This window comes from Physeter macrocephalus, unplaced genomic scaffold (assembly GCF_002837175.3).
Source record: "Physeter macrocephalus isolate SW-GA unplaced genomic scaffold, ASM283717v5 random_69, whole genome shotgun sequence".
Taxonomy (NCBI): Eukaryota; Metazoa; Chordata; class Mammalia; order Artiodactyla; family Physeteridae; genus Physeter; species Physeter macrocephalus.
This window is the reverse complement of record NW_021145355.1, coordinates 19,977-33,112: the sequence shown is the minus strand read 5'-3', so window position 1 is coordinate 33,112 and position 13,136 is coordinate 19,977. Positions and strand designations below refer to the sequence as shown.

The 13,136-nt window shown below is 60.1% G+C and overlaps 1 protein-coding gene across 1 annotated transcript in view; it reads left to right on the top strand.

Annotated features, from left to right (window-relative positions):
- The window catches only part of SCN4A (sodium voltage-gated channel alpha subunit 4), a 29,772-nt gene that overhangs the window by 11,928 nt on the left and 4,708 nt on the right, over positions 1–13,136 (top strand). The window contains exons 13-22 of the mRNA XM_007125939.3: positions 577–933; positions 5,612–6,103; positions 7,796–7,928; positions 8,661–8,815; positions 9,297–9,470; positions 9,571–9,693; positions 10,967–11,245; positions 11,535–11,588; positions 11,787–11,924; positions 12,480–12,584. Of these exons, the coding sequence (XP_007126001.2) occupies positions 577–933; positions 5,612–6,103; positions 7,796–7,928; positions 8,661–8,815; positions 9,297–9,470; positions 9,571–9,693; positions 10,967–11,245; positions 11,535–11,588; positions 11,787–11,924; positions 12,480–12,584 (2,010 nt within the window). The remainder of the gene's footprint in view (positions 1–576; positions 934–5,611; positions 6,104–7,795; positions 7,929–8,660; positions 8,816–9,296; positions 9,471–9,570; positions 9,694–10,966; positions 11,246–11,534; positions 11,589–11,786; positions 11,925–12,479; positions 12,585–13,136) is intronic.

The window sequence follows — 13,136 nt, the reverse complement described above, 5'->3', positions numbered from 1 at the left end:
CAAATCCTGAGATTTCATTTCACTTGCAAATACTTTAGCCTGTATATGTAAGAGATAAGGACTCTTTTTTTTTTTTTTTTTTTGCGGTACGCGGGCCTCTCAGTGTCGTGGCCTCTCCCGCTGCGGAGCACAGGCTCCGGACGCGCAGGCTCGGCGGCCACGGCTCACGGGCCCAGCCGCTCCGCGGCATGTGGGATCCTCCCGGACCGGGGCACGAACCCGCGTCCCCTGCATCGGCAGGCGGACTCTCAACCGCTGCGCCACCAGGGAAGCCCAGGACTTTCTTTTGATCACTCGAAGAGGATTAGGTGGTAGGATGTGAGCATTCCCATTTAACAGAGAGGTAAACTGAGGCCTTGCATCCCTCAGTGGGTGGGAGTTGAGCTGTTCAGAAGAGTTCTTTCTGGGAATTCCCTGGTGGTCCAGCGGTTAGGACTCTACACTCTTCGCTGCAGAGGGCCTGGGTTCAATCCCTGGTCAGGGAACTACTCTTTCTCCTATAAGGATGGGGCTCTCCTGGGGCTGGGCCAGGGGTCCCCGGGCCTCACCGGCCCCTGCCCTCCCCCTGCCCGGCAGCTGCGGGTCTTCAAGCTGGCCAAGTCGTGGCCGACGTTGAACATGCTCATCAAGATCATCGGCAACTCGGTGGGGGCGCTGGGCAACCTGACGCTGGTGCTGGCCATCATCGTGTTCATCTTCGCCGTGGTGGGCATGCAGCTCTTCGGCAAGAGCTACAAGGAGTGCGTGTGCAAGATCGCCGCGGACTGCGCCCTGCCCCGCTGGCACATGCACGACTTCTTCCACTCCTTCCTCATCATCTTCCGCATCCTGTGCGGGGAGTGGATCGAGACCATGTGGGACTGCATGGAGGTGGCCGGCCAGGCCATGTGCCTCACCGTCTTCCTCATGGTCATGGTCATCGGCAACCTGGTGGTGAGTGAGGTCGGCCGGGTGGCTCCCCCGCCCTCGCCCAGGACATCCAAGTGTCCGACATGTGTCCATGCCTTTATTTCCTTTAAATCAGGCCGTCGTTGAAGGGCCCTTTTCCCATGAGGTTACGCTGTGTGAAACCGCCGATGCTTGTTTTCTACCTAACCCCAGCCCCAGATGGCAGTTTTGTATGCTTTAACTCAGTGGCTCTCAAATTTTAACCTGCTTAAGAATCATCTGGGAGTTTCTCAAAACCTAGATTCCTGGCCCCATGCCCCGGCGTCAGACGCAGCAGCTCTGAGCCGTGGCCCAGGAACCGGCATTTCTAATGAGCTCTGGGTGATGTCACTGCCGCTGGTACGGGGACCACACCGCAAGTAGTACTGTTGAGACCTAGTGTTTTGGGTAGAGTAACATGATAACTGGAGTCAGACTGACCCATGTTGCGGTCCCGGCTCCTCCGCTGTCTATGTGACCTTGAACGAGTCACTGCTCTCTGGCTGGCTGAGTTCTCTAACTTGGCATGGAAGAAAAATGGTAGGCCCCTCGGGGTGGCCGCGAGGATTGACTGTGACCGAAGAAGGCACAGTGTGGGGTTGGTACCAGGAACTCCTGGCCCTTTTGTCCTCCTACCCTCTCACCCTCTGTTCCCAGGGATTAGGCCAGGGGCGTTGGGAGGACCTGGAGATGGCATGGGCTGCATCCAGCCTGCCACTTTTTGTATGCGGGGCTGGCGCAGGGAAGGAGGTGCAGGGGCCCATGAGAAACGGGGTGTGAGGCCATGGTCCGGCTGAGCAGAATTTCTGTGGCCGGGGCCGGTGGAGGCATCTCTCCTCACCCTGCCGACTCTGCTCCTCCCCTTCTCGGGGTGGGGTCGCTCCTGCCAGGAGAGCTGTGCCCAGCTGCCCCCTGTGGTGGCCAACGCTGCCCCGGGCAACGGGGTGGGAAGACGCACGTCCCCATGTTCCGCAAAGGCCCTTGGAATCCTTGAGCTGCTGGGTCGGCGCTCCTCAGATATGGCTGAGCTCCGGCTGGGGGCAGGGGCGGACTGGAGGCGGGGGATGTCACCTTGACTGAGGAGGGGACCGTGGGAGGGGGTCCCAAGCCCCCAGGGACAGCCAGACAGCAGAACCCAGGCTGGTTGCTCCTGGGAGGGGGGTCTTAGGGAGTGGGGAGCGTGAGGGAAAATGGAGAGTGAGGGCAGATGTCCCAGCGGAACTTTGGGGCAGGATTCGGGATGGGTGTGTGGGAGCAGGCTCTGAGTAGAAGTTTGTGAGGGCAAGTTTAAGGGCCTGGAGGTGACTAAAAGGGTCTGCGGGGGCTTTCTGTCTGTGTGTATGTAAACTCAAAAACGTTTCAGGCCTCTACTTTGCCGCTTGATGACTGGGAAACCTTGAGCAAGTTATTTCTCTCTGGCCTCAGTTTTTCTCATCTGGAAAATGGGGATGATGGGAGTGGTGACCTACTCCACTGGGTGGTCGTAAGGATTACATGACACATGTCCAAGTGCTTAGCAAAGCACTTGGCCCAAGAGGCCCGGGCAGTCCAAACGTTACAGGCGTCGGGGGAGCAGTGGCGGATTCAGTACCCATCACCAACCAGCATCACACTCCTGGTGTTGGGCTCTGCCACATGCCGGTTCCTGTGCCAGGGGCTTTACGTGTATTATCCCTAATGCGCTTGACGACCCTGTGTGGCAGGTAATGTTGGCTCCGTGCTTCCAGGAGGCACAGCCCAGAACCACACGGCTGGTTGAAACGGAGCCTGGACTAGAACCTGGGTGTGTGTAACTCCAACAGCAATAGCGTCAATACCGGCAGCAGTGGTACCAATGGTGAGGTTAGCATCAGCAGTACCAGCGATGACAGCTGACCTCACTCGTGTTTATTCAGCATTCTGAGCGCTTTCCTGGTATTGATCTCTCAATGCTCACCACCCCCTATGAGGGCCGTGCTGTTTTATCGAGCAAAGCCTCAGGGAGGTTGATTAGTGACCTGTGCAGGATTTGAACCCAAGCAGTCTTGCCCCAGAGTCTGGAACCACTGCACTGCACTTCCTCTGTGTGTGTGCCACCCGCACCCTCCCATCACACGCACATGCACACGCGTGCACACACACACGAACACACACACCTACCCGCCCTGATGCCCTTCTCCGGCCCCGCTCTGTGGCTCTCCCACTTTGCTCAAAGGAAGCCGAGTGACCAAGGGGGGCGGCACTGCCAGCTCCTTGGGCACCGTCCCTGCCCACCACCCTCCCAGGCCTCATGGAAGCAAGTGTCTGCCAGAGGGCACGGGGGCACCCCTCCAGGGTGTGTGGGGACCCAGGTCCCCTGCGTGCATGGCACTCAGGCACTTCCTCGGGGCTACTCTGAAGAAGAGGAAATGACCAGGGCATAGGGAACCCGCCCCTCAGAGCCCCCCAGGGGGACTTGCTGTCAGCGCCCTTCCCTCCAACCCACCCCCCATGCCTTGCCTGAGGCAGCTATTTCTGTCCCAGGCAGGAGCCGTGTGCAAACCCTGCTGACCCAGAGAGCAGCTAATTCCCATCTCAGATGTGTTTCTGGCAACTGGACACCTCCCGCCAGAGAGGGAAAGAAAAACCAGTAAATTTTGGTGGGGGGCAAAGGCAGAGAAGTAGCTAGAAGGCATGGCAGTGGGGACGAATGCCCCCAGCACATTCTCGCAGAGAGAAGATACACAATATACTGTGTATATATATATACATATATATATATATATATGTATATATAATTTTAAGATCACATTTTAAAAAAATCTTTATTTATTTTTTATTTTTGGCTGCGTTGGGTCTTGGTTGCTGTGTGCAGGCTTTCTCTGGTTGCAGCAAGCGGGAGCTACTCTTCATTGCGGTGCGCGGGCTTCTCATCGCGGTGGCTTCTCTTGTTGTGGAGCGCGGACTCTAGGCGCACTGGCTTCCGTAGTTGTGGAGCGCGGGCCCTAGAGCGCAGGCTCAGTAGTTGTGGCGCACGGGCGTAGTTGCTCTGCGGCATGTGGGATGGGATCTTCCTAGGCCAGGGCTCAAAACCGTGTCCCCTGCATTGACAGGCAGATTCTTAACCACTGCGCCACCAGGGAAGTCCCTATATATATATATTTTAAAGATATTATGTCAACATGATAGTTAAGACAATGACAAAAAGACTTTGGAGGACACTGGTGAAGGCCAGACAGTGAGATGCATGGAGAAGATGGCCAAGGGTGGGAGATTCACATTACGGTCCTCCCTTGGTATCTCAGGGGATCGGTTCCAGGACACCCTGCATATTCCAAAATCGGAGGATACTCAAGTCCTGTAGAAAATGGTGTAGTACAGTTGGCCCTGCTTCCTCATGTCCACTCATACAGCCCCACCCTGAGACCCCCAGAGTAATACCTGCCTCTGGCTGACAGGAGACGGGACCCCCACCCCGGCCAGGCTGTACCTTCCTCCTCACTGCCCTGGGGTGGGAGTAAGCTGGTGGAAGTCAGGGCCACTGCATTGTGTAGCCTCTGGGGTAGCCATTCACATTGTAGTCTAAATAAATGATGTCCTCTGAAGTCGTACAATGATTGGAAACCTGGGTTCTAGTTCTGACTGTGCTGTTTGTCCTCGGGCAAGTCACTCCACCTCTCTGGGACTCAGTTTCCTCAGTCATAAAATGCTGAGCTGGCCTCAGAGTTAATCACACTCCTCCCTGTACCTTGTAGAGTCTTCTATTATCGCACACATAACAGCCAACAAGTTTTGAGTGCCTACTGTGTGCTCTACTTGTATTGACCTTTTAATCCTCACAACAACGTGAGGAGGTAGGTATTGGAATTATCGCCATTGTACAGATGAGGAAACTGAGGCACAGAGCAGTGATAGGACTTGCCTCAGGACACACGGCTAGTAAACTGGGGTTCAGAGCCAAGCAGCGTGGTTTCAAAACCCGTGCACCCCAGTCTCTGCTTTGTGCCTACCCACTGCATTGTATTTGTCTGATCAAATGTCTGTCTCCAGGCTGAGGGCAAACTGAGGCCACTTGCTTCTACACACTGTGGGAGGGGCTCAGTAAATGTCTGTCCACTGGAAAATAAAGTTGACGGGGGTAGACCAGTAGCCTCTTAAGTCTCTTTCAGTGGGGCTAAGAGAAGAGAACCAGGTGGAGCAGGGAACCCCAAAGGAAGAAAAGGGAGTGAACAGTGGTAGGTGAGATGCCCCTTCTACAGCAACAGGGGACGTGCATCTGGGTATCGGGAGCACAGGGTCTATTAAAAGTCCCATTTACCGGACAAGAGAAGAAGGCTCAAAAGATTCAGGCTCCCAATAAGTCCTGGAAGCTTGGAGACATGAGTCCTGTTTTTTGTTCCACATCCCCTGGCAGTGGAGGTGGAGGACAGAGTCATAGAAAGAGTCCCTGTCACCCAGTGGGCCTCCCCGAACCCTGCCTCTGCCTTGGTCAGCAGAGTCCTATCATGTGCGTAAGACTCAGTTTCCCTGTCTGTAAAGTGGGCGTGACAGTAGCACTCCTCACCTTCACAAGCAGCTGTGAGGGTTCCGTTAGGTGACGTCCTCTTAGCAGCCCACCGTGAGGTGGGTCTGATCTGGAGACCCGAGGCCCCTCGTGCTGGCTGAAGGTGGCACCCTCAGGGGCCCAGAGGCTGAGCTCAGGCTCCCCCCACCCCCTGCTTCCCAGGTCCTGAACCTCTTCTTGGCCCTGCTGCTCAGCTCCTTCAGCGCCGACAGCCTGGCGGCCTCGGACGAGGATGGCGAGATGAACAACCTGCAGATCGCCGTCGCGCGCATCAAGTGGGGCGTCGGCTTCGCCAAAGCCTTCCTCGTGGGGCTGCTGCACGGCAAGATCCTGAGCCCCAAGGTTATCATGCTCAGCCTCGGGGGGATTGGGGAGGCTGGGGAGGCCGGCGAGGCCGGGGAAAGCGTCTCCGAAGACGAGAAGAAGGGGCTACCGCCCGAGGAGGATGAAAACAAGGACCTCAAGAAGGACAATCATATCCTGAACCACATGGGCCTGGCTGACGGCCCTCCCCCCAGCATTGAGCTGGACCACCTCAACTTCATCAACAACCCCTACCTGACCATCCACGTGCCCATCGCCTCCGAGGAGTCTGACCTGGAGATGCCCACAGAGGAGGAAACGGACACCTTCTCGGAGCCTGAGGATGGCAAGGTGAGCCTGTCGCGGAGCCTGGATCGAGGGGTCGGGAGTCAGACAGACATGACTCTACATTTTTGTGTGACCTTGAACATGGCACAAATCCTCTCCAAGCCTCAGTTTCTCCACCTATAAAATGGGGTAATGGTGCCTACCTTGTGGTATTACTGTGAGCATTAGATGAGATGCTGTGTGCAGAGCCCAGTCAGCTCTCTGTGAACGGTGACTGTTATTACTATTAATACAATCATTGTGGCATGCCCTGCCTGTCCTGATACCCTAGGCCTCTCCCTTCACCCCTGCCCCACAACTCCACCTGGGTCCCCTCTCCCCAGCAGGTGGCGCTCGGAGACAGCATGTTCTCACCTGAGGCACCCTAGCTCCAGGGCTGGAGTCCAAGAGGCCTCTCTTAAACCCCCTCTGGGTTTGAAGCTCCTGCCAAGTCCTTGCCATTATCATCTGTTTCTGTTTAGACCCCACCTGGAGGGCTGGTCCCAACCTCCGAGTGTGGGCCGAAGTGCCAGGTCTGGGCTGAGGAGAGGGGTCAGGGGCCCAGTAGGGTTGGGTTCAAGGGGACAGAGAGCTGGGAGCTGGAGCCGCTACCCCCGCTCTCCCCCATGCAGGGGGCCTGCTGCTGGGTTGAGGTTCCCCTCCCCTGCGAGGGTGGGGGAGGCCCTGGCGGTCGCCCCCAGGAGCTCAGGCTGAGCCCCCTTGCCCACCCTCCAGCTCCAGCAGGGGAAGGACTAGCACATAGGCTAGGGCGGGGCCCCCTGCCCGTCCCCACCCTGTCAGCGAGGGCCCCGCTGGCACCAGAGCCTGAATAAACTTTGCCCTGAAAGCTCTTGACTCCTTGTTCCCCCCAAATACGTGGCACACTGACTTACCAGGGAGCCAAGCGCCTGCCAAGCTATAAATACCCAGGGAAATGTGGCACTAACTTCAGTATGAGGAGTGCCGGGGGAGGAGGCCGGACAGCAGCCGGGGCCAAGCCTCTGGGGACTCTCACGGGGAGACAAGCACGGCTCCCGGGGGGCTGTGGGAGTTGGGGTGCATGGGCAGGGCAAGTGGCTCCATGGGTGCCGTGCCCAACCTAACGCCCGGTGCCTCGGTTTCCCCTTCTGTCGACTGGGCACAAGGCCCTCCCTGGTTTTCTGGCCACTGTTCTGACAGCCGCCCCCTGCCCCTCCAGGCTACCCTCTCCATCTTCCTCTTTAGGGGCCTCACCCCCGGCCATGAAGGGGGCCCCTTGAGGAGTGGAGGCTGGGGGCAGGAGGCCGGCCTAGATGCAGCACCGGGAGGAGGTGGGAGAGGCCTGGCCAGGCTGGAGCACCAGCCGTCCCACCCGACCCACTCCCGTTAGGTTCGCTTGGCCCCAGGCTGGAGCTTTGGCTGCAGAAAAATTTCCATCCTTTTTGGATTTCTCAGCCAAACAGACCCTGAGGATAGGAAGGCTCGGACTTTGCTCCATCCTGATCCCCTTCCTTCCCCAGGCCTCATCCCTGTCTCACTCCAAGGGCAGGACCAAGGCCTGTGGTTCTTCTGCATAGGCCCCAGTGGTGGCTGCGTGATGCAGGGCTGAATGAATGAATGAATGAACGAGTCTGCTCCACCCTCTCTTTCCCTTCTCCCTTCTGGTCTCCCATCTTGACCTCCCCCGCCCCACCTTGTGGGAGGGCCCGGGGTCACGTGACCCTGTGGCCTCTGCAGAAGCCGCTGCAGCCCCTCGACGGGAACTCCTCCGTCTGCAGCACTGCCGACTACAAGCCCCCCGAGGAGGACCCCGAGGAACAGGCCGAGGAGAGCCCTGAGGGGGAGCAGCCTGAGGAGTGCTTCACCGAGGGTGAGGGCCGGCCCCCGTGTGTGACCCCACCTCTCCTGGGTGCCTCCGCCAGCCCAGCAGACCCCGTAAGGGGCCCGAGGCCGGCAACGGCCCCAGCCCCAGCCCATTGCCCCCTTGGGCACATCTCGGGGACACACGCATCACCAAAAGCAGGCAGGACCTTCTTCCTCTGATGCTCTCCTGCCCTGCCCTACGGCACCCCAGGAGAAGAGAATGCCGGGCAGGAGTGTCAGAGCTGGGGATGCCTCCCAGCCCCTGAGCCTCTGATCCCTGCAGGGTCGGCGGTAGGTGACAGGAGCATCAGACCGAGGGCTGCTGTGCAGAATCCCCACAGAGCCCTGAGGGTGGCCCGCACTGCACGAAGCAGGCGCTCAGCAGTGGCTGCTCTAAGACTGTCCTCCTCCTCCTCCTCCTCCTCCTCCTCCTCCTCCTCCTCCTCCTCGTCTGCCAGAGGGGGGCCTGCCTTGCCCTTCAGGAACATTTTTGCCCGGAGGGCCTGGGCTGTGGCAGTGAAGGCTGCCTGGGCGAGGTGGGGGAGGATGGGGACAGCCTGACGGCTATAGAACCTGTGCTGGCTGCCTGCACCCCTGTGCTCTGGAATGTCTCTGCATGCGGTTGTGTGCGGGGTGGCGGGGGGGGGGGGTTGGCGGATCCTGGGAAGGTGGCGGGACTGTGCCTCCTAAGGTGGCCCCCAGGCCCGTGACCGGTGCCCCTGCCGCCCTCCCTCCCCAGCCTGTGTGCAGCGCTTTCCCTGCCTCTACCTGGATGTCTCCCGGGGCCGAGGGAAGATGTGGTGGACCCTCCGCAGGGCCTGCTTCACGATCGTTGAGCACGACTGGTTTGAGACCTTCATTGTCTTCATGATCCTACTGAGCAGTGGAGCCTTGGTAGGCGCTGCCCTGGGGACCGGGCACTGGGCAAAGGCAGGGGCCAGGCCCGGGCAGCCCCGAACCCAGAGAATCCTAAAGAACTCACCAGTGCTTCCAGGACGTGTTGTAGACTGTGTTAATTTTCTTAGAGAGACAGATGGGCTCTGAATCCGTGTGCATCCTTAGCTGACAGGTCCCAACTGGGGATCAGGTGGGGAAGGCCTTGGGAATCGGGGGTTGGGAGGGCAGGGTGTGTCAAGGTGAGCCCCCCTGACAGACCAGTGGGGGTTACTATTATTAGGTCTGGGGAAGGGGAGCTGAGGGGCTTCTCCCCACCGGGAACTCACTGGCTCACCCGCATTATGGGCACGGGAAGTCTGCCCCCGCCCGGCCCCGCCGCCAGACCCCTGGGAACCGGCAGCTTCAGGCAGGTAAGGGACGTGGCTGCTGCCCCGGCCTCCTCCGGGCCCTGACCACCCCGCCCTGCTGCTGCCCCCAGGCCTTCGAGGACATCCACATCGAGCAGCGGCGAGTCATCCGGACCATCCTGGAATACGCCGACAAGCTCTTCACCTACATCTTCATCATGGAGATGCTGCTCAAGTGGGTGGCCTATGGCTTCAAGGTGTACTTTACCAACGCCTGGTGCTGGCTCGACTTCCTCATCGTGGATGTGAGTCTGCCCCACCCCCCGCCCCACCGCCAGATCCCAGGCGGGCGGTCCTTGTGGCTGAGGCCCTGCTCTCCCTCACCACCCTCCCCTCCCATTACAGGTCTCCATCATCAGCCTGGTGGCCAACTGGCTGGGCTACTCGGAGCTGGGACCCATCAAATCCCTGCGGACGCTCAGGGCTCTGCGTCCCCTGAGGGCACTGTCTAGATTCGAGGGCATGAGGGTGGGTGCCGAGGCGGCCTCCGAGTAGGGCTAAGGACTGGGGGAGCGGCCACAGCTTGGAAGGGGGCCGGGGGTGTCTGTACTCCGGCCACCACCAGGGGTCCAGGTGTGGAGGTCCCCAGGCTTCCTCCCACACCAGCCCAAGTGCCCGTTGCCGCCCTCAGCCCCCTCCTTCGCTCATCTCTTCCACCACTGGGGGCGGCAGAGGCTGCAGCAGCTCCCAGGAGGGGCCTGAGGGCACCGAGGCAGGAGGAGAGGAAGGAGAGCAGGTCTGTGGGTTTATAGGTGTCCCTCCCCAGCCTCAGACCGGGGCCCCCCAGGACTCCAAGGCTGCCCGCCCTTCCCTCAGGCCCTTGAGGGCGGAAGTGACAGGTAAATACAGGGTTTGGGCAAGACCAGTGGGACTTCCCCAGGCGAGGGGGCGGGGTGGGGGCGTGTCTGTTAGGAGCAAGACCCACGCTGGAGGCACGAACTTCCGTGAAGCAGCTGGTTGCAGGTCTGCGGTGCACTCAGCCTGGGGGCTCCCTCCTGGTCATGCAAGAGGCCAGCCAGCACTGGGCCCTCCCCCCGCCGGAGCCGGGACCCCTCCCCACCAGGGGAAAGGGACCTGGCAGCTGGTTGGTGCCCCAGCCAGGAGTAGAGCTCCCCTGGGCATCACCGGGCTTGTGCCACCCACTTTGTCTGGAGGTCATGGAACGGCTTCTCCTTGAAAACAGATAATTCTCAGATTCAGTTCAGCCTGAAATAATGAGGTTGGCCTGGGTGGCCACCGCTGGCAGGGCACAGGAGCCTAGTCCCAAGGGTCCTGCTGCTTCAAAGACTCTGTTGGCTTCTTTTCTGGGTCTGTGTCTCTAATCCTGTGAGCAGATGAGCAGGGGAACAGGTCACGGGGACTGAGTTTCCTATGGGGGCCAAGGAAAGAGTGTTTGTCTCCTGCCCAGTGACCCGTGGCCGGGCTACTTCCAGAGAAGCCCAGCCTCCACTCTGGGCTGATGGCTCCAGCCAAGCGGAGAGCCCTCTTCAGCCACCAGGCCGGCAACCCACTACCCTCTACTCCTTGCTTACCATCCCCCCAGCCCCAAGTAAAGCCCAACAGACTTCTCCCCCAGGCCTGGCTCAGATGGGCCCTCCTCCAGGAAGCCTTCCCTGAGCAACAGGGCCCAACCCTGCCTGGTCCCCTGGTTACTGTGGGTGGGAACCCTCTCCCGGAGGAGACTGGGTGTCCCCACCTGCCTGGGAGAGGATCTGGAAGTGACCCCCTCCTTGGCCCCCAGGTGGTGGTGAATGCCCTCCTGGGAGCCATCCCCTCCATCATGAATGTGCTGCTCGTCTGCCTCATCTTCTGGCTCATCTTCAGCATCATGGGCGTCAACCTGTTTGCCGGCAAGTTCTACTACTGCATGAACACCACCACCTCTGAGAGGTTCGACATCTCTGAGGTCAACAACAGGTCCGAGTGCGAGAGCCTGATGCACACGGGCCAGGTCCGCTGGCTCAACGTCAAGGTCAACTACGACAACGTGGGCCTGGGCTACCTCTCCCTCCTGCAGGTGGTGAGCGTGACCCGCTGCCCCTGCCCGAGGCTGGGACGGAGGTGCCCCCGCATCCTCATTGTACCTGAGCGCCCCGCCGCTCCTTGTTAGGGGGCCGCCCACCCTGCTTCCAGGGCTGTGGGACCCAGAGGTCGTGTCTGTACCCGTCCGGTCTCTATTTGACGCCTCCCCAGGGGAGCTCAGGGCAGGCAGCCTCTGGGGAGGACCAGGCGGGGGCAGGGAGGGAAACTCAAGGATGATGGAAGCAGGGGGCAGCCCCCTCCCCTCACACCCAACCACACTCTCCCAGGCCACCTTCAAGGGCTGGATGGACATCATGTATGCAGCTGTGGACTCCCGGGAGGTGAGTGGGGGTCCCCGAGATGTGGCTGGTGTGTGAGCCAGGGGAGAGGACTCAGATCCATCCCCACCCCGTGCCGCCTCCTCAGGAGCCCCCGAGACCCCACAGCCTGGGGGTGGATGGGCCCCCAGTGAGGTGGGGAGCAGGGAGCAGGCAGCATGTGCCCCCAGCCCACCCCGTCCCATCCTGCGGCCCCTGCAGAAGGAGGAGCAGCCCCAGTACGAGGTGAACATCTACATGTACCTCTATTTCGTCATCTTCATCATCTTCGGCTCCTTCTTCACCCTCAACCTCTTCATTGGCGTCATCATCGACAACTTCAACCAGCAGAAGAAGAAGATAAGTATCCAGCCCGACCTCCCCCGGGCCCTCCCCTCCCCAGTCTCCGCCCTCCCTCCCTTCGTCCACTCTTTCCTTCATATGTTCACGCATGCTGCCTCTGCACCTGCTGTGCTCTCGCTGGCTGGCGGCATAATCCAGCAAGGCCGGGTCCACATCCCACCAGGCGACCTTGGGCAAGTGCCACGTGGCCACCTCGAACACTGGTTTCCTTATGTACAGAATGAGGTTCGTGCCGCCTGCCGCGCCGGCTCATTCTGAGGACCCAACGAGACATTGATGGAAGGTGGCCCAAGGCGGGCAGTGAGGCAGCGCTAGCCCCTTGCCTCTGTCGGTCACCCAGCCCCCTCCCCCTCCCTTCTCTGGACCCGAGTCCCCCTTCCCCTGCCTCCCTCGACCCCCGTCTCTGGCCACTCCAGGCAGGTCCCACCGGCCCCCCTGCTGGGGTGCGGGTGGCTTTAAGGGTGGTGCCTGAGAAGGTGAGAAGGAGGAGGTGCTGGAAAGCGAGAAGGGGACACGCCCCACCGCAACCTTACGGGCCCCATCCCACTATACTTTGGAGGGAAAGACCTCTTCATGACGGAGGAACAGAAGAAATACTATAACGCCATGAAGAAGCTTGGCTCCAAGAAGCCTCAGAAGCCCATTCCCCGGCCCCAGGTACCAGCCTTCTGGGCCCCTCCCCCTGCAGCCTGTACGAGGCTCCTGCCTAAGGGGGCCACGGGGGCAGGGGGAAAAATGCAGCCTGCGCTCTGCCCACCAGGCTGTGTCCCTGGCGTGAGGCTGGGTCCACCTGCCAGGAGGGGCGCCTCTCTGTAACTGTACAGACGCTTTACACACAAGCAGCAGCTGCCTGATAAACTCCGGTCATTGGTTTACCCTTCGCCTGGCCCTGCACAGCTCCCCAGTGTCCAGTCAGCTCTTCAGCTGGTGGCCTCTGGGGCAAGGGCCCCTGGAACGGGGAGGAAGAGGAGGTCCAGACAGCCCCCCAGTGAGCAATGACTTCAGGAGAAGGATGAGGGGCTGCTGGGGGACCTTGACGGGAGGAAAGGTCCCAGAGTGAGGAAGGATGTCCACGGACCCCACGGATTGGCCTGTTCTGATGGGTCTCGCCGCCCCTGCCCTGGTCGACTCCACCACGGACCTGACACCTCTCTCTCTCTCTCTCTCTCTCTCTCTCTCTCTCTCTCTCTCTCCCTCTCCCTCTCCCTC